Source organism: Pleurodeles waltl, chromosome 7 (genome assembly GCF_031143425.1).
Source record: "Pleurodeles waltl isolate 20211129_DDA chromosome 7, aPleWal1.hap1.20221129, whole genome shotgun sequence".
NCBI lineage: Eukaryota > Metazoa > Chordata > Amphibia > Caudata > Salamandridae > Pleurodeles > Pleurodeles waltl.
The window spans coordinates 733,372,977-733,391,590 of record NC_090446.1 but is presented as its reverse complement, the minus strand read 5'-3'; the positions used below and the strand labels follow the sequence as shown (position 1 = coordinate 733,391,590).

At 47.0% G+C, this 18,614-nt stretch overlaps 1 protein-coding gene across 8 annotated transcripts in view; it reads right to left on the bottom strand.

Moving 5' to 3' along the window:
- The window catches only part of TCF7 (transcription factor 7), a 306,615-nt gene that overhangs the window by 74,294 nt on the left and 213,707 nt on the right, over window positions 1-18,614 (bottom strand). For all 8 annotated transcript variants that reach the window (XM_069199202.1, XM_069199204.1, XM_069199206.1 and 5 more), the window contains exons 6-7: window positions 8,943-9,053; window positions 2,105-2,267 (exon numbers count right to left, since the gene is read on the bottom strand). In XM_069199202.1, coding sequence (XP_069055303.1) covers window positions 2,105-2,267; window positions 8,943-9,053 — 274 coding nt within the window. The remainder of the gene's footprint in view (window positions 1-2,104; window positions 2,268-8,942; window positions 9,054-18,614) is intronic.

The following is an 18,614-nucleotide window of genomic DNA, read 5'->3' as shown; positions in this document are numbered from 1 at the left end:
CGAAATTGTCAACATTTATTTCACACTTGCTGTGATCTCCAGCCTGATTACTGCAATGCAATTTATATGAATTCGACATAGGGAGCTCTGCAAGCTCCAAAAAGTACAGAAACCACTGCTCAGTTCATATTTGGTCTCATGGCCACAACCACATCAAGCTAGCCTTACACACTCTCCTCCGGCCTCCAATCAAAGAAGGCAGTTCAACACCAGTAAGCTTTACCCTCAAATACTTTTAAGATCTTAAGACCAAAAATGTGATGGTGCACACTCAAAATACACTTGCCTTCAATACAACCGCTGGAATCCACACTTTGAAACGCCCTCTTAATACATTTGAGATTAAAATTACATTTAAAATTCCGCAAGGGATTGAAGATGCAGTACACTTCAGGCTAGATTTTGGGTAGGCCACTTAATGGCATTTGGGAGCAGCAGCATGTCTCAGCAAAGGGCGTAAACAAACGGGACCTTGTCACTCCCACTCTGAGGCAACTCTACTGGCTACACCTGCAAGCCTGCATCATCTCCAGAATCACCTATATCATCTACAAAGCCATCACAATCTGCGCCCCTGCCAGTCTTTCTGACAATCTCACCAACTCTGATGGCTCTCAGCAGGCTACCAGCCATGGCACCCTTAGATTGGAGACAATAAGTAAAAAACACTAAAAGCAAGACAACTGAGCTTCTCCAGCTATACACCCAGGAACAAGAACCACATTTCAGAATCCATCCGAACTCCCCCGTTTCTGCTCCAATGTAGGAAAAAGCTGAAGATGCACCTCTTTAAAGAACACTATATCTTAACATAGTGACAGTCCACTCCTTTTTCAGAACAAACCTACTCCTTCAATCACTCTGACTACATGTTTGCCTTTGATGCGGGGCACCATCATTGCCTTCGGCTAATTTTGTGCTAGATACATACAAAGCAGGACCACAATGACTTGTTAGTGTGCACTGTTCCTCAGAAATGATACAGAAGCCTGAACAGCTGGTCCATGAATTATTTATGTCCCTCACAAAGGCTTTACCATTTTCCTCCCTTCTAATGGATGTTGACCACAAGGTCAACACCAATTCCTACTGATCAGAAAATACACTTGTTCATCAAAGACCGAGTCTGCCTTGCAGCATCTTCAGACTCCACTGCTGCTGCAGCTGGATCCCCCATAACCCTTTTTTACCACATAAAAACAGAAGTAAATGCATCCCTGAACACAGTTTTATGTTATGTCAGTTGTTTGGCGTGGATAAACTATGCCACTTTAAGATGAAAACTTGAATTAGAGCATAAGAAGCAAAAAATATGAACTGAAATTACCTCACTATGTAACAGTGCACCGGGCACAGAGTCTTGTATGCACTGGTAGACAAATATTAAAAGGTAGCAGAGGCAGATAAAGCTAAATTCCGTTCCAGCAGGACACACTTGCCCTTGTGCGAGGAAAACAGCCTCCATAGCAGGGGCAAGCTATTAATCCTCCTTGCAGCCAGAAGAGAGATCTGTTGCTGCTCCATCAACGACTCCTTTTCCTTACCATCACTGACCTAAAAAGGCTTTGGAATTTGTGTTCAATGTTTGTTAGTGGCCTCAGAGTAGGGCCTGGCATTTGTGCTAGGAGAAACATATGTGTAGCTGCTATTGTAGATTGTGTTTTCCTATCTTCTGATACCTTGTGAACCAGAATAGCCCAGTGAAACTCTTACAGAAAATTTAGCCACTAGAACAATACTATGACGTATGTTTGTCTCAGAAATCCTGGAGAGGTGGGAAAGACCTCTGAGCCCAGTATCCTCCTTGTGTTCTTAACTCGCTCTCAATGAGATCAGGGCGCTTTCTGGCCCTAGTCAACATTGAACGGAGTGAAGAAATCACCCCAGCAACCTCGGGTAAAGGCCTAGTGTGACACAGCCTTGTCCAGCCTGCCTTTGGGCCAGACAGTCGGAGTCAGTCACTGAAGAGGGCTTCTCAATCAAACCATGTCGTCCCTGAACACTCGGGCCCTCAGCTATTGCCCCGTTTCAGCTGGTGGCGCCGGAGACAAGGTCTCTGCTTCTCGTCACATTTCAGTGCGCAGGTCCTTGCTGCAGGCCTTACCCTCCGTCCTAGAATCTGATTAATGGCGGCGCTCTCCTTCAGCGTGCACTCGGCGATGACCTTCGCTCTCATCTCTTTCATATACAACATGAAAGCATTGAGGGGTTTCTTGATGGTAGGTTTCTTCGGCTCCTTTTCCCTCTTGGGCTCTGGCTGCGGCTTCCTGTTCAGGAGAAGAAAACAAGTCAATGGATTTCCGAACACGTGCGCATCAGACAGCGGCTCGCGCCGCCAAGGAACACCTGGCTCAACAAAACGCTGCGTCATCCAAACAGGAAGAGCAGGGTACGGGCCTCGGAACCCCCCATTCAGTGCAGTAACATAACACTGTCTGATGGGTACAGGCGTAATGAAGTACAGCAATTATTAGGGCTCAATGTGCCCCTCAGAGCTTCGTGCCTCGGTGCAACTGAACCTGCTGCACCAATCGTAGCTACGCCCGTGCTAGCGGGCAGATGAGCATTTGCAAGGGGGTTAAAATGGGTGGCTCCAACTCTCCCTCTTTGCCAACTATTTAATCGTGGAATAATGTATTTTTGGCCATCTTGTTTGAGCAAGAAAAAAGTCATTATCTCCAGAATGCTGGGGGAATTTCGGGGCAGGGTGTTAAGGGATATATTGTTAACCTGCTACAGTTTACTGCTTGGTTGCTTGATTCCCAGTTTTCATTTGCTCGTCACAGTAATCAAAGCGTCTGATCTTCTCCTGTCTGATTTCCACGTAAAACACACCACACTGATGATTTCCAAACTGGGCAATTAATGTGAAACCCCACAATCTTACCTTTCGAAGATTAGAGAGGGCAGTTTACAGCAGTATGCTGCATCCCATGACTCGGCGTTGCGCAGTTTATTGAAACACAAGTCAACAGATTTTCCTCAACGAAAATCTGAACCCCAGCATCGAGTCTGGGGTGAGCACCCTTAAACTAGGATTGACAAACAAATAGGTTTGTATTTATAAAATGTGATTGCATGCCTACAATGGCTCAAAAAAGGTACAGATGCAGTCGGAGTAAAACAGACACAAATAGAGCCATCAGTACACGCAAATGACACAAGTGCAGGTATCCACGCAAATAGACAGCACACATACACGCACCAATCGAGGCAACCCACATGGGCACACATACAGACAGATGGACACACCTATATTGCAGCTAAGAGTTGATATATCATGGCTGACACTTAAATCAAGCCCAAGCTTTTTGTTATACCGGAATTTGTATAATGGAATCTTTGCAAAGTGCTATTGGTTAAAAAGACAGATTTAGCTGACCCATTTGGCAACCCCACACATGCACAAATCAAACACAAGGCCTGATGAATTCATATTTAAGAAAAACATACATTAGGTCTTTGGGCACTTATTTTAGTTGTGCTGCTCTCAAAAGAATGAAAGATTTTGGCAAATATAGTGCATGACATGTTGATTTTTTCGCTCTACTGGGTTGTCACCTTTTCAGAAGCCTACTTTAGTTTACAATTCGTAGCAGACAATTAACTCCACATTACAGGTAGCTAGTGTGTGGGGGTGTGTGTGAGACAGCTTTTGAGCAACAGAAGCATTATGCTGTTCAAGACAAGCAGGCACTGCATCAAACCCTTGCCAGTTCCACCTATTCCATAATCAAAAAAAATGCCAACAACCTCTTCTTCAGAATACAGATGATCCAGCAGCATATAGACGACACAAAGCCTATTTCAACTCTTACACCCAGCCCTACTCATAGAATCCTGCAATAATCAACCTTAAACGCCCTCTCTCACTTAGATATCACACTTAATCAGCTAGCTCAAAGCCAATTTTTATTAAAATGCTCTCTTACCATCATCCATCATTAAAGTTCTCTGGAGTTGTTCATACTCCTGCTTACCATTGACAATGCCTTCCTCACTTAAGGAATCTTTCAAGACAGGCCAAATCCTCCAACAAAAAAAAAAAAAACTACATTGGATCCTGATGATCTTGCCAACTACAGGCCTGTCAGTATCCCACCATTCATCGGCAAGAAGATCATTGAAAAAGCACTTTACATTCAAGTACAAAATCACATCAGTGCTAACCATGTTCAGCAGGACTATCAATCTTATGTCAGCTCACAATGCAGCCTGGAGATCTTACGCATCATAGACAATGCCTTCTTGACTGCAGATGATGACCCCTGCTTCCTGATATTGCTGGATCTGTCAACTACCTTCAAAACGGTCCACCATCCCACCCTAAAGTCCTGAATGGGATTCACTGGCAGGGTCTTTTATTGGCTCTTCTCGTATCTTTCCAACCTACACCAGCCTGCTCATATGAGCACCTCCAGTTCACAAAAGATGCCACTCACTTTTGGAGTTCCCCCAGGTTCCATACTGTCTCTTGTCATCTTCACCCTTTACATTGAGCCATTTGGTGCTCTATTCAGAGATAAAGGCATCAAGGTCCACCAATATGCTGATGACAAACAATTCCACTTGAAAATCTCTTCTGCCACAAGCACTGCTTGCACATCATCCATACTTGGATATCCAGTGCTGACCTGAAAGCCAGCCCAACCAAGACAGTATTCCTGTTAGTAGCCAAGAACAAATAAGACGCAAAACAAACTTGCCTAATTGACATGAACCGTGATGTCTTCGAACCCCACCTATCACAGAATGCCAAGTCACTTGAATTCACCCCGGACACCAATCTTGCTCTCCAGAAACACACTGACAGCCTAGTACCAGCTTTCTCTTCTAAAGAAAATCAAATCCGTTTTTTTTCCAGAAGGAAGATTCAGAAATACGGTTAAAGTTCTTTTACTCCAGCATCTGGGTGGAGGTAATGAACTACTCTCCATGGCCTTCCACACACCAGCCTGGCCCTCCTTTATGGCATCTTAAATGCCACAGCATGTCTCATTCAGTGCCTGAAGAAATATGATCACATCACCCTCATCCTGATGGAACTCAATTGACTGCCCTTGCCGGCACACACCATCTTCAAAACCAGATGCATTATTTACAAGATCATAAGGAGTCACCTGCTTATCTTGCAGACAAGCTAACATTTATTAAGTTGTTCTCAGCACACTCACAGCTAGGACACCATCAAACTGCAGACTAAGTGGTGCAAAAGGAAAAATAAGACAGCAGGCCTTTCAAATTTAAGCACCTGGGATATGGAACAACATTTTGTTATCCATCACAATGAACCAAATGTTGGTACAATTTCGAAGGAGTTGAAGGCTTACCTCTTTGAAGAAAATTACATCACAATGCAATAACTATCCACAACCCAGCTTCCTCTAATATTAGACATTGACTTTATCCTAGTATTTGACCACGTACAGTACCCTGTTAGGTTTGGGGTAGGTTAACACGATATAAATACCATACCATATACATTTATAAATACCGTTAGACCTGGCAGCTTTTTGGCGTGTCTCCCCAGTCTTTTTGCCTTCTGACCTCCTGGTTTTGGACTCTGTTTTTGCTGGTTTATTGTCTCTGTACACTTTACCACTGTTAATCAGTGCTAAAGTGCAATTGCTCCCAATATAAATTGTACTGTGGATTGGTTTATCCATAATTGGCATATTTGATTTACTATTAAGTCCCTAGTAACGTGCCCTAGAGGTGCCCAGGGCCTGTAAATCAAATGCTACCAGTGGGCCTGCAGCACTGGTTGTGCCACCCACATTAGTAACCCTGTAAACATGACTCAGACCTGCCATTGCAGTGTCTGTGTGTGCAGTTTTAAACTGCCAATTCGATTTGGCAAGTGTACCCACTTGCCAGGCCTCAACCTTCCCTTTTACTACATGTAAGGCACCCCTAAGTTAGGCCCTAGGTAGCCCCATGGGCAGGGTGCAGTGTATGTTAAAGGTGGGACATATACTAGTGTGTTTTATATGTCCGAACAGTGAAAAGCTGCCAAATTCGGTTTTCACTGTGCAAGGCCTCTCTCTCTCTCATAGGTTAACATGGGGCTGCCTTTAAATATCTTTAAAGCGCAGATTCTCTTTGAGAGCAGATACAAATGTGGAGTTTAGGGTGTCTAAGCTCACAATTTAAAAATATATCTTTTAGTGAAATTGTTTTTTAGTTTGAAAGTTTGAAAATGCCACTTTTGGAAAGTAGGCATTTTCTTGCTTAATCCATTCTATGACTCTGCCTGTTTGTGGATTCCCCGTCTGGGTCAGTTTGACAGTTGGGCTGGTCACACCTCTCCTCTAGACAGTGACACAAAGGGGACTGGGGTGTAGCCTGCATATCTGGATTAGCCATTTGTGTTGGAGGGGAGGAGTGGTCACTCATACCTGAATTGGCTGTGCCTTCCCTCACACAATGCAGTCTCCAAACCCCTGGTGAGTGTCTGGGACCTGAACTGGACAAGGAAGGATCTTGCAAACACTTGAGACTTTGCTTTGAAGATTGTCAACTTCAAAGGCAGAACTGGGAATACAAAGAAGACCCAAACCCCGGCTTTTGGAATCTTTCTGGAATCAAGAGGAACCTCTGCAAGGAGAAGAGCTGAAGGAGGAGTACTGTCCCTCTGCTGTGCTGCTTTGCTGGACTGGCCTGCAGTTGCTCCTTCTGCCTGAAAAGAGTGCAAAGGGTGAACTTTGCTGTGTGTCCTGCAGGAGAAAATTCTCAAAGGGCTTGGAGTAGAGCTTGCTTCGTGTTGGAAGTCTCAGGGACACCAAAGACTTCAGATTCCTCGACCTGCAGAACTGGGAACTGTGTGTTTTGTGCTGTTCAAGAGGAGAAACCACCATGACGCCGCTGGCCTGCACCGTGACCTGCAGACGCCACACAGTCGCATTGCCCCGCTTTGCACCGCGACCCTGGTCTCACCGACACTGTCATCGGACGACTTCACAGAGCTGCTGCTCACACCACAACCCGTGGGCCCCGCACTCCAGGATCGCCTGCTCACACCGCAGCCTGGGCATCCCCGATGACGCCGCTCTAGCTGACACTGGCGCCTCTGCCTGCACCGTGACCTGTGGACACTGCTCGTGAGGTACACGAAGCACTGTCCCGTCCCGCACCACAGCCCCGGTCCACCAACCCCAGCACCATCGACTCCTGTGTCGTCACCAGGCATCCTGCCTGCACCGTGGCCTGTAGACACTGCTAGGGAGGGTCATGAAGCACTGTCCCATCCCGCTGGCTTGGGCCTACCGACGAAAGCATTTCAGCAACGACGATGCCACTACCTGCACCGTGATCTGTGGACATCGCACGTCGCACCGCCCCACTTCACACCAGAGCCCTGGACTCACCGACACCGCTACCGAGCCACTGTCTGCACCGTGACCTGTGGGCACCGCATGTCGCATTGTCTCACTTCGCACCGCAGCCCCGATTCCATCCACGCCGGCACACTTGACTTCATCAGCCTGGAGTTTGATACGCAATGCGTGTGACCTTAAGGGCCCGGCGACTCCGGAACCGACACGGCGACATCAGCGACGCCGCTCTATGGGGCTCACCTCGAGGATCACGACGCCCTGCAAATCCAAGGTACTGTTTGTGGGTCTTCCTGACACCGTGCCGACCCGCAACGCCGCAGCCGGCCTGAACAGTTGATTTTGTTGATCATGATGCCGTGACAGCCCCAGGTGGAGCTATTGACATCAAGGAACTGTCGTTTTGAGTAAATCTTGCAGAATTCATATTTTTCTTACTGTATGTTGGATTTTTATCTTATTTGGTCTTGTTTTATATAGATAAATATTGGCTATTTTTCTAAAACTGGTGTGGTGTCCTTTTGTAGTGTTTTCACGTATTACTGTGTGTTATGTGCAAATGCTTTACACATTGCTTCTGAGATAAGCCTGACTGCTCGTGCCAAACTACCAAGAAGGTGATCAGGGGTTATCTGAGCAGGTATCTCCCTTATCCCGACTAGAGTGAGGGTCCCTACTCGAGACCCCATTTCTAACACATGCATACAGATAGCGTCTTCTCTTACACTTGATTGGTGCTGCTTAGTGAAAACGGAAAGCTAACTGTTTGTGCCTGTGCTGATAATTAGATACTGGCCATCAGGACTGTTTGCACAAGCCACCAAACAGCGGTAACCTGTAGAAAAATTAATTGCCACAGAAGGTAGAAAGGTAATTTAGTAAACAAAAGGATTAGCTCTAGTCCTGATGAGCTGCAAACTGGTTAGCCAAGGTTGAAATGCAGAAAATGTTGACCCATTTTTTCATCAGTATTATGTCTCATTTAAACCCACTAAATTTGCCAAAGGGGCTTTGTTCTATGATTTATAAAGTAATTCAATCATTTTGTATTTCTATTTTGTTTTCCATGTACAATCTATTGAACATGTGTGAATCACTAGAAACCACAGAGCAACCCACTGTCTGAACATAACATGTCCTTACAATCCAACACAACAACATTATGTAATAAATACCTTGTTTTGTCTATGGTTCATTTTTACAAGAAAAATAATATGATTTGTTCGTATAGGACTGTAAAAGAACCACTATTCTCCTATTTCAACAGGTCCAAAGGTTCAGGATACTTTGGGGAGTCAAAGGTTGTGGTGATATCCAATAATTTGATTCCTAGTCCATTTGCGCGTTTCCATGTGAAGGTCTATTTTTACTCAGAGGTCCGTAAACCATTGTAAATTGGTAATCCTCATCAGGAATAACTACCAATAATTTGATTTTACATTGATATGAGGGACAACTATTATTTTACCTGTAAATCTATGGTTTATAGTTACCCATTTACCTCTCACACAAGTAATGCAATGAACCATGCATTCCATGCCTTTTCAGATTCTACCCACAAAATATCATAAAATGCAGGGTTCTGGAGAGAGGCCCTTTGGTACTCACATGATTCTCTCATAGTGATCCAGGTCCTGTTTCCCAGAGTGTGGCACAATGGCAGGGTGAGGGATTCCTGATGGGTGCATCCCGGAGCTCAACATCAGAGGATGTGTAAACCTATGAACAACAATATTTTGTTATGGTTTGTAGTATGGAAAGTGCCAGCTGAATTGTCTATTACCACTTACTTGAAAATAATTATAACCCATACCAAGGAATCTTCTTTTAACAATCAGGATTGATCAGCCCTACCAACATCTGAACCAGTGACATGCATATTACATACAGAGCTCTGCAGTAGGTGCTCAAACCATCAATTATGGGCATGGCTTGGAGAAATGTGGTAAACCTGTTCTAATTTGACTTATGCATTCACAAACAGGTGATTTAACACTTACCAATGTACAAATGTTTGATGCACTATGCCACAAGACTTTTACAAGTTTGCAAATGTCCTGGCTTATGCCTGCATATCGTACCCTGACACCTACAGAATTTCAACGCTGTGGAAACACTACTCCAACATGTAAGAAACGTTTTTGTTTTGCAGCGTGAATCTTTTCTGGATCACATGCTGTGTATTGATTTTCTAGCAGTATTTTACTTATGAGGGATGAAGATGAGCTTAAATTGGCAAATATTTCAATACTCTTTCTCCAGCATCAGCTTCTTTGTTTATTTGACTGTCTATGCAATAATGCTTCATGAAAGTATGAACAGATGACCAGCATGCTACCATACAACTGTCCTACAGCAGTATGTTTGCTAGAAAGGCTACTGTTGCTGTTTTTTTGTGTGTTGAATGTGCTCTTGGATTAACACTTAATGGTGCTCTTGCACGTATGTGACACAATTTAATAGTTTTTAGAACATTTTGCAATAGTTCCTTTGGTGGCTGGATTTCCTTCATTATTTTAAGCAAAGGATACAAAAAAATGGTTTTGTTTTGGTTCTTTCTAAATAGTACATGATTGCTTTTCTTGCATCCAACATGTGTAAAACTCTTTCAGCACGGCTTTTAGATTCTTGGAAAAACCTTGGGATTTGTACTGACTGATGAATGTGAAAATTTGGGACTATATTCGGTAGAAAATGTGGTTCTGTCCTCATGACCATCTTGTCTCTGTGAATTTGCAAATCAAGTTCTTGAATAGTGAGGGCTTGTAACACACACTATGCAGGGATGTCACTGCTGCCAGAAAGACTGTTTTTAGCATTAGTATATTTAAAGATGCCTTGTGAAGAGGTTTAAAGGGTTTGCCCATCAGTTGTGTTAAAACCAAATTTAAGTTCCATGTTGGAGCACTCTAACGCAGAGTTCCAGGCAAATTCCACTTATCAAGGCATATATTACTTTTTCTCCTGGGATGCTTCAGAAAATGATTTGGCGTCCCATAGTGCGATTTTCTAATGCGGAGAGTCGCAGTCAGGACAGCCTCAAGTAGATTTGCTGTAGCTCAAGAAGATTTTCTACTCACGCGATAACCAACTTGAATGGCCCTGTGCTCTTGTGCAATGCATGGTACCGTTCATGCTGATTATTCAGGGCTGCTCGTGCTACCATCACTAAATTGTAGTGCAAGACTCTGAAATCTTGCTGAGTTTTTATGTGAATCTGTGGAATTTTCGAAGAGTGAAACTCTGCAAGTTCAGCCCACATCTAATCAGCACACAGAAGAAAAGTGCCTTAACAGGACTACAACTCAGTCCCAGTGACCCCAAGGTTAATGCCACAGATTCTGATATTTTATGTCAGCACTTCTAGCTTTCCTTGAGCCTTTCCACCATGCCAAGACGCCAGGCCTACCATCCGCCACAACAATTTATCCTGTTCATGAGCCTGTTCTGCCATTAATGTCTCAAATAGATCCAGGGTGGATTCAGCTTTCTGTAAATTATGGTCAACCTCCAAAGTGAAACCTCACCTAAATGTGAGGAAAAAGTGTTTTTTGGACAAATTTTGAGGTTTGCCAAGGATTCTGTGTAACAGAACCTAGTGAGAGACCCACAAGTCACCCCATCCTGGATTCCCGCAGGTGTCTAGTTTTCAAAAATGCGCAGGTTTGGTAGGTTTCCCTAGGTGCCAGCTGAGCTTGAGACCAAAATCTACAGCTAGGCAGTTTGCAAAAAGCACGTCACATTTCAATGTAAAAATGTGATGTGTCCATGTTATGTTTCCTGAAGGGAGTATTAGTTCTACCCACACAAGCGCGGTACCATTTTTATCGGGAGACCTGGGGGAACACAGAATAGCAAACCAAGTGTTATCGCACCTGGTCTTTCTCTACGTTTTTTACTTCCAAATTTAAGACAGTGCGTCTATTTGAGAAATGCCCTGTAATTCACTTGCTAGTATGGGCACCCCCGAATTCAGAGATGTGCAAATAACCACTGCTTCTCAACACCTTATCTTGTGTCCATTTTGGAAATACAAAGGTTTTCTTGATACCTATTTTTCACTCTATATATTTCAGCAAATGAATTGCTGTATACCTGGTATAGAATGAAAACCCATTCAATCAATCAATCATTACATTTATAAAGCGCACTATGTACCCGTCAGGGTTTCGAGGCGCTGGGGGGTGGGGGTGAGCTGTTAGCGGTCGAAAAGCCAGGTCTTGAGGAGTCTCCTGAAGGTGAGGAGGTCCTGGGTCTGGCGTAGTGAGGTGGGGAGAGAGTTCCAGGTCTTGGCGGCGAGGAAGGAGAAGGATCTGCCGCCGGAGGTCTTGCGCTGGATCCTGGGGACGATGGCGAGGGCGAGATTGGCAGAGCGGAGTTGACGAGTGGGGGCGTAAAAGTTGAGTCTGGAGTTGAGGTAGGTAGGTCCGGTGTTGTGTAGAGCCTTGTGAGCGTGGGTGAGGAGTTTAAAGGTGATCCTCTTGTCCACGGGGAGCCAGTGGAGGTCCTTCAGGTGAGGGGAGATGTGACATCGGCGGGGTATGTCGAGGATCAGGCGGGCGGATGCATTTTGGATACGCTGGAGTCGTTTGATGTCTTTTGTTGGGATGCCTGTGTAGAGTGCGTTGCCGTAGTCAAGTCTGCTACTGACGAGGGCTTGGGTCACCGTCTTTCTGGTTCCTGTTGGGATCCACTTGAAAATTCTGCGGAGCATTCGAAGGGTGTTGAAGCAGGAAGAGGAGATGGCGCTGACCTGTTTGGACATGGTGAGGGCGGAGTCCAGGATGAAGCTGAGGTTTCTTGCATGGCTGGCTGGGGTGGGTGGGGGACCGAAGTCGGTGGGCCACCAGGAGTCGTTCCAGGCCGAAGGGGTGCGCCCGAGGATGAGGACTTCCGTCTTGTCGGAGTTGAGCTTCAGGCGGCTGTTGTTCATCCACTCGGCGATGGCTTTTAGTCCCTCGTGGAGGTTGGCTTTGGCGGTGAGTGGGTCTTTGGTCAGGGAGAGGACGAGCTGGGTGTCGTCGGCGTAGGAGATGATGCTGAGGTGATGTTGGCGGGCCAGTTTAGCGAGGGGGGCCATGTAGACGTTGAACAATGTAGGGCTGAGGGAGGAGCCTTGGGGGACGCCGCAGATGAGGTTGGTGGCTTTGGAGCGGAAAGGGGAGAGTCGTACTCTCTGGGTTCTGTCGGAGAGGAAGGATGAGATCCAGTTGAGGGCTTTATCTTGGATGCCGGCTTCATGGAGGCGGGTCAGTAGGGTGCGGTGGCAGACTGTGTCAAAAGCGGCAGATAGGTCGAGGAGGATGAGGGCCGAGGTTTCGCTGTTGTCCATTTGAGTTCTGATGTCATCTGTGGCGGCGAGGAGTGCAGTCTCGGTGCTGTGGTTTCGTCTGAAACCGGATTGAGAGGGGTCTAGGATGGAGTTGTCTTCGAGGAAGAGGGCGAGCTGTGTGTTGACGATCTTCTCGATGACTTTTGCTGGAAAAAGGAGGAGAGAGATCGGTCGGAAGTTTTTGAGGTCGTTGGGGTCAGCCTTGGGTTTCTTGAGAAGGGGTTGGATTTCTGCGTGTTTCCAGCTGTCTGGGAAGGTGGCGGAGTCGAAGGAGAGGTTGATGATCTTGCGGAGTTTAGGGGGCGATGATGGCGTTGGCTTTGTTGAACACGTGATGTGGGCATGGGTCCGTGGGGGAGCCTGAGTGGATGGTGTTCATGGTTGTCATTGTTTCGGTGTCGTCCACGTGGGTCCAGGCGGTGAGGCGGCAGGCGTCTGTGGAGATGTCAGGGGTGGGGTCTGGCGGCGGAGTGGTGTTGAAGCTGTCGTGGATGGTTGTGATTTTCTGGTGGAAGAAGGTGGAGAGGTCGTCGCAGAGTTTCTGGGAGGGCGGGATGTCGTTTGAGTTGGCGTTGGGGTTTGAGAGTTCCTTTACGATGCCGAAGAGTTCTTTGCAGTCGTGGGCGTTGTTGTTGATGCGTTCAGTGAAGTGGGCGCGCTTGGCGACTCGGATCCGTTGGTGGTGTTCACGGTTGGCGTCTTTGAGGGAGGCGAGGTTGTCGGGTGTGCGCTCTAAGATCCACTTCTTCTTGAGCTTCTGGCAGCGGCTTTTGGAGGCAGTCAGTTCGTCTGTGAACCAGGCTGGTTTTTTCTTTCCTTGGTTGGCGGTGGGTTTCTTGAGTGGGGCTAAGGTGTTGGCGCAGTCGAGGATCCATTGATGGAGGTTGATGGCGGCAGTGCTCGGGTCGGTTGAGTCGGGTGGTGGGTTTTTGACGAGGGAGCTGGTTAGTTGGTCTTGGGTGATTTTTCCCCAGCGGCGGTGAGGAGGTAGGGGGATGCGGTGGTGTTCGGTGATTTTCGTATAGGAAAAGTGGACGCAGTGATGGTCGGTCCAGTGGAGTTCGGAGGTGTGGCTGAAAGAGATGTGGTTGCTTGAGGTGAAGAGGGGGTCAAGAGTGTGTCCGGCGATGTGGGTGGGAGTGTTGACCAGTTGACGGAGTCAGAGGTTGAGGAGGTTGGAGGTCAGTGATGCGGTGTTGACGTCGTCGTTATTTTCCAGATGGTAGTTTAGATCTCCCAGGAGGATGTAGTCTGGGGAAGCGAGGGCGTGGGTGCTCGCGAGGTCGGCGATGGTGTCGCTGAAGGGGGCTCTTGGTCCTGGAGGGCGGTATATGAGGGTTCCTCTGAGGGTCGTGTTGGGGTCCGTGTGGATCTGGAAGTGGAGGGGTTCGGCTGTCTTGAGGGTGTCGTCCGTGTGGGTATGGATTTTGAGGGTAGATTTGTGGGCGATGGCTATTCCGCCGCCGATTCCGTTGGTTCGATCTCTTCTGGTGATTTTGTATCCCTCCGGTATGGCGATTGCGATGTCCGGGGCCGAGGAGTCGTTCCACCAGGTTTCGGTCAGGAAGGCCACGTCAGGGGCGGTGGTGTCGAGTAAGTCCCAGAGTTCGATGGCGTGTTTTCGTGCGGAGCGTGTGTTGATGAGGATGCAGTTCAGGTGGTTGGTGTTGGAAGTTCTTGTTGTTGGCTTCGCCGTTCTGTCGCAGGAGAAGTTGCAGGTGCGGCAGGAGAAGGGTCCTTTTGTGTGCTTCGGGGTTGCAAGGAAGCACTCTGCGGAGGGGCCGGGGTTGAGTGCGCGGAGTTCGTTGGTTGAGTAGCGGACGCAGGGGCTGCGGGGGGCGCGGGGACCAGGGGGGGTGGCGCTGGGCGCGGTCCAGGCGCGGACGGGCGCAGACGGGCTTGCCTCTGGCGCGCCCGCTGCGCAGCGCCAGCCATTAAGAAGGGAGGGGGAAGGGAGGAGCAGCTGGGAGGCGGGAGGGAGCGGCGAATGGGGGCGCGAGGGGGGGCGGGCCGCAGGGAGGCAGGGATCGGAGAGCAGGGGGAGCGCACAAGGGGCAAAAGGCACAAAAAACGAGCGAAATTAAAGGCAGTCACAATATGAAAACACACAGTATGAAATACAGTAATGGCACAGTACACGATCGGGGAAACAGCAATCAGAGGGGCACAACGGGGGCAGAAGCGCCGGAGGCGAGGCGCAGAAAAATGAGAAAAACAACTTACAGGACGGCGGAAAGCGGCACACGAGTCAAGTGAAGCTAGTCAGAGCCCACTAGACCCCAGGGATGAGGCGCAGGAGGATGCCTGCGGGTGGATTAGGGCCTCGAACACGCAAACAGCAGCGTGGTCGGGGGACAGAGGCAGGAGGCAGCAGGTTGGTGCTGCGGTCGTGGGGGGCGAGCTCAGGACCTGAAACAGGTCAGAGGTCGCTTGCAAGGTGCAGTTCATTTATTGGCCCTGGGTACCTGAGGTTCTTGATGAACCTACAAGCCCTATATCCGCGCAACCAGAAGAGTCCAGCAGACGTAACAGTATATTGCTTTCAAAAATCTGACATCTCGGGAAAAAGTTACAGAGTAAAAAGTGGAGAAAATTGCTTTTTTTTCCACCTCAATTTCAATATTTTTATATTTCAGTTTTTCTTTTATGCAGGAAAACCTTGTAGGATCTACACAAATTACTCTTTGCTGAATTCAGAATTTTGTCTACTTTTCAGAAATGTTTAGCTTTCTGGGATTGGTTTCAAACCCATATCGGTCACTAACTGAAAGGAGGCTAAAAGCACACAAAAAATAGTAAAAATTGGGTATGTCCGAGTAAAATGCCATAATCGTGTTGAAAAATTGGGTTTTCTGATTCAAGTCTGCTGGTTCCTGAAAGCTTAGAATATGGTAATTTTAGCACTGCAAACCCTTTGTTCATGCTATTTTCAGGGGAAGAAAAACCACAAGCCTTCTTCTGCAGCCCAATTCCCCCCCCTTTTTTTTTTTAAAGAATTTTTCCCTGTATTTTGGCTATTTTTTTGGACTCCTTTAGGGGGACCCACAAACTCTGGGTACCTCTAGAATCCCTATGATGTTGGAAAAAATGACACAAATTTGGCGTGGGTAGCTAATGTAGACAAAAAGGTGTGAGGGCCTAAGCGCAAACTGCCCCAAATAGCCAGAAATAGGCTTGGCACCTCATGGGGAAAAGGCCTGGTAGCGAAGGAGTTAGAGAAGAGACAGCCCGACATATCCAGTCTTGCTGAGGCCTTGAAATGTGTGACCAAAGGGCAATGTCTAAATAATCAGCCGGTGGCTGCCAACTATCGATCATACATGATTAAATACTGGCTGCCAGTAACACCCTTCTGATACAGCTTTGAGATTATGCTGCTTATGAATCCCTCGTTATATTCCATACATGTGTTTACATTTTCCAATTATCAACACACATTGTATTTAGTGTTGGCAGCACACATTTATTGTTTGTTTGGTTTAGTGTCATTTGATAGTTCAGCAATTGTTTATACACATAGTTCAATAAGTCAACAATGTTTCATATTGTTTAATATTTATTTTGGCAATTGTGTACCTACGCATCTCAAACAGAAAATGTTTTTGCAGAAGCAGGTGTCGGTGCATGTTGATTTTTATTTTTTAATAGCATTTAATAAGAGACCCGTTCTTTTTAAAACAACCTGAAAAGATATTAGCTAAGTACAAAGAAGTGTTAAGGACCGAGGAATCTTCTCGCCTTCAGGATGCTGAGAATGGAGAGCTTAAGCTGGGCCACTAGCAGGGCCCTCAGGCCACCAAACAGGCCTTATCAGCTTGCTGGGACACCAACTCGCCTCCTATGGACCTGTTCCTCTGTTGTTTCATTAAGACCGGTTAAGGAAAGGAGGCCACATAAATGCTATATAAATGCTGCAGTACAATACAATAATTTTGGGCTACTGAGATCATTACCCAGAAAGTACTTTGTGCTTGAGAGATGGTGGGAAAGTATCCATAGCGGATGCCCACGCCAACAAGGACTAAATACATTAACTCTATTTGAGCAATCGTTCCTACTGTCTGATGTATACATGGAGTGCTTCTTGCTTTGTAAACCAGGTCAACATCACTTTAGCACATATCACACAAAATAAGAAAAATATGGTACTTTGAGAGATGTAACAACCCTACATACGTAAACTGAAGATGTACTGCATGCACTCCAATCATCACAAAACGATGATCAGAAATGAATGTGTGGTTCGTAGAAAGGACCACTAGATGGTGGTGTAACTTTTGTATTTTACAAAGCCCTCGGACACAGGTTAAACGTTTCAATTATTTATTTAATTTTTATGATTAAGGCTGGGCTGAGCTCATGGAGTTTCACTCCGTGGAATTCCAGTCGTCCAAAAGCTCAGTGGAATTCTGCAGAGTTCCGCGTGCAGGCGGAGTTTACCCACAGAGAAGTGTGGCACAATGGTTAGAGCGGCAGACCCTGAAGCAGCGTTCTGGCTCAAGACCAGGGTTCAAGTCCCGCTTCGGCAGGTCTTGGGCTCAATTCCCTTGGACCAGAGAATTCTCGCCTTGGTGCCTAATCTAACTAATGACTCCCACTCTGCAACTCTGGGCAATAGCTTGCTTAATCTCCACACCGGCCCCAACAGCGCTTGGATGCCTGGCTTCACCCTGGGGGTGCCCAGGAGTGGGCACCTCACAGGGAAAAGCCAGGAGGGGTTCCATAGACGTATGAGTACAGCGCCTTGAGACCCTAATGGGTGAGTAGTGCGCTATACAAGTGCAAAGTTTACAGTTTACTCCTGGTATTGTAAGCCCTACAACTCTGACAAACATTGTGCACGTGACCAGCAGGTTTCCTAAATGTTGTAACTTCAGTATTAAAAAAACAGCCATATTAGAGTTGAAATGTATTTTAAAGGAAAACACTGACATACCAGTTCTGATAAAAAAAAGTTCCCCTCTTATTGCTACATCGCATTATCAATAAAATAACGCAAAGGGTGTGACAAGTGCACCTGAGTCACCGTTCATACAACCGCGAACGCAAGCAGAGAGAGGCTTCCCATTTGGTAAGATACATTTCTCCGGAGGAATACCGCAGGAGAAACCAGACGCCGCTTTCACAAACTGAAAAAACATAATTCCGTAGTTGCTGTTTCCACTGAGTCCGCGCAAGGTGGAATTCACCGGATGGAAAACGAATAAGCTGTTTAAGTGCATGTCCAATAGGCATCTCTAGCCAATCAGTAACTAAGAATTTGGACTTGGGAGTGAGGCACACAGTGTGCTTGGAATGCCAGCGAGCCCTGGAACTACCTCATTCCCACCTACCCTGAAGCACCGGTTGCCTGTTTCTGCTCCCTTTGAATGAACACTGAAATTTCAGGATACTTTGACCTAGCAGGTGAGAGCGGGCACACAGACCCAGTCAACCATACTTACTTTGGGGCGCTCCATCCTGATCCCGGATCTTCAGGGTTCAAACAGAAGCCGATGGGGGTCCCCAGTTCCACAAGTTCATCGCTGCTAAAGCCCACCTCTGCCGCCGAGAGCTCTTCCAGCAGCGAGCGGAATGAGGTACTCTGCCCTCTGGCATCCCTGCCTCCACACAGGCTCTGCTTCTGGGAAGGAGCGGCGCGCCCCGGCTGCGCTCACGTTCCTCATCCCTGGCAACGCACGCACCGAGGCGAGCCACCAACCCCCCACTGTCAGGGAGAGTTGATCGAGAGCATCAACCTCTGTTCCACCGACGGTAAGTGGAGGTTTTTTTTGTGGAACTCCTGCTCCAAGTGGAGTGCAGAGTCGCAAAAACTCCGAGAACTCCACCGGCAAAGCGGAGGTTGCTGCCTACCCCTATAAGTGATGGAATATGGAACTGTGAGCTTGTACTGTGGTGTCGTCAGATGAGCCTCACCTTTCCTCGCATAAATCGAGCTCATTCGCAGT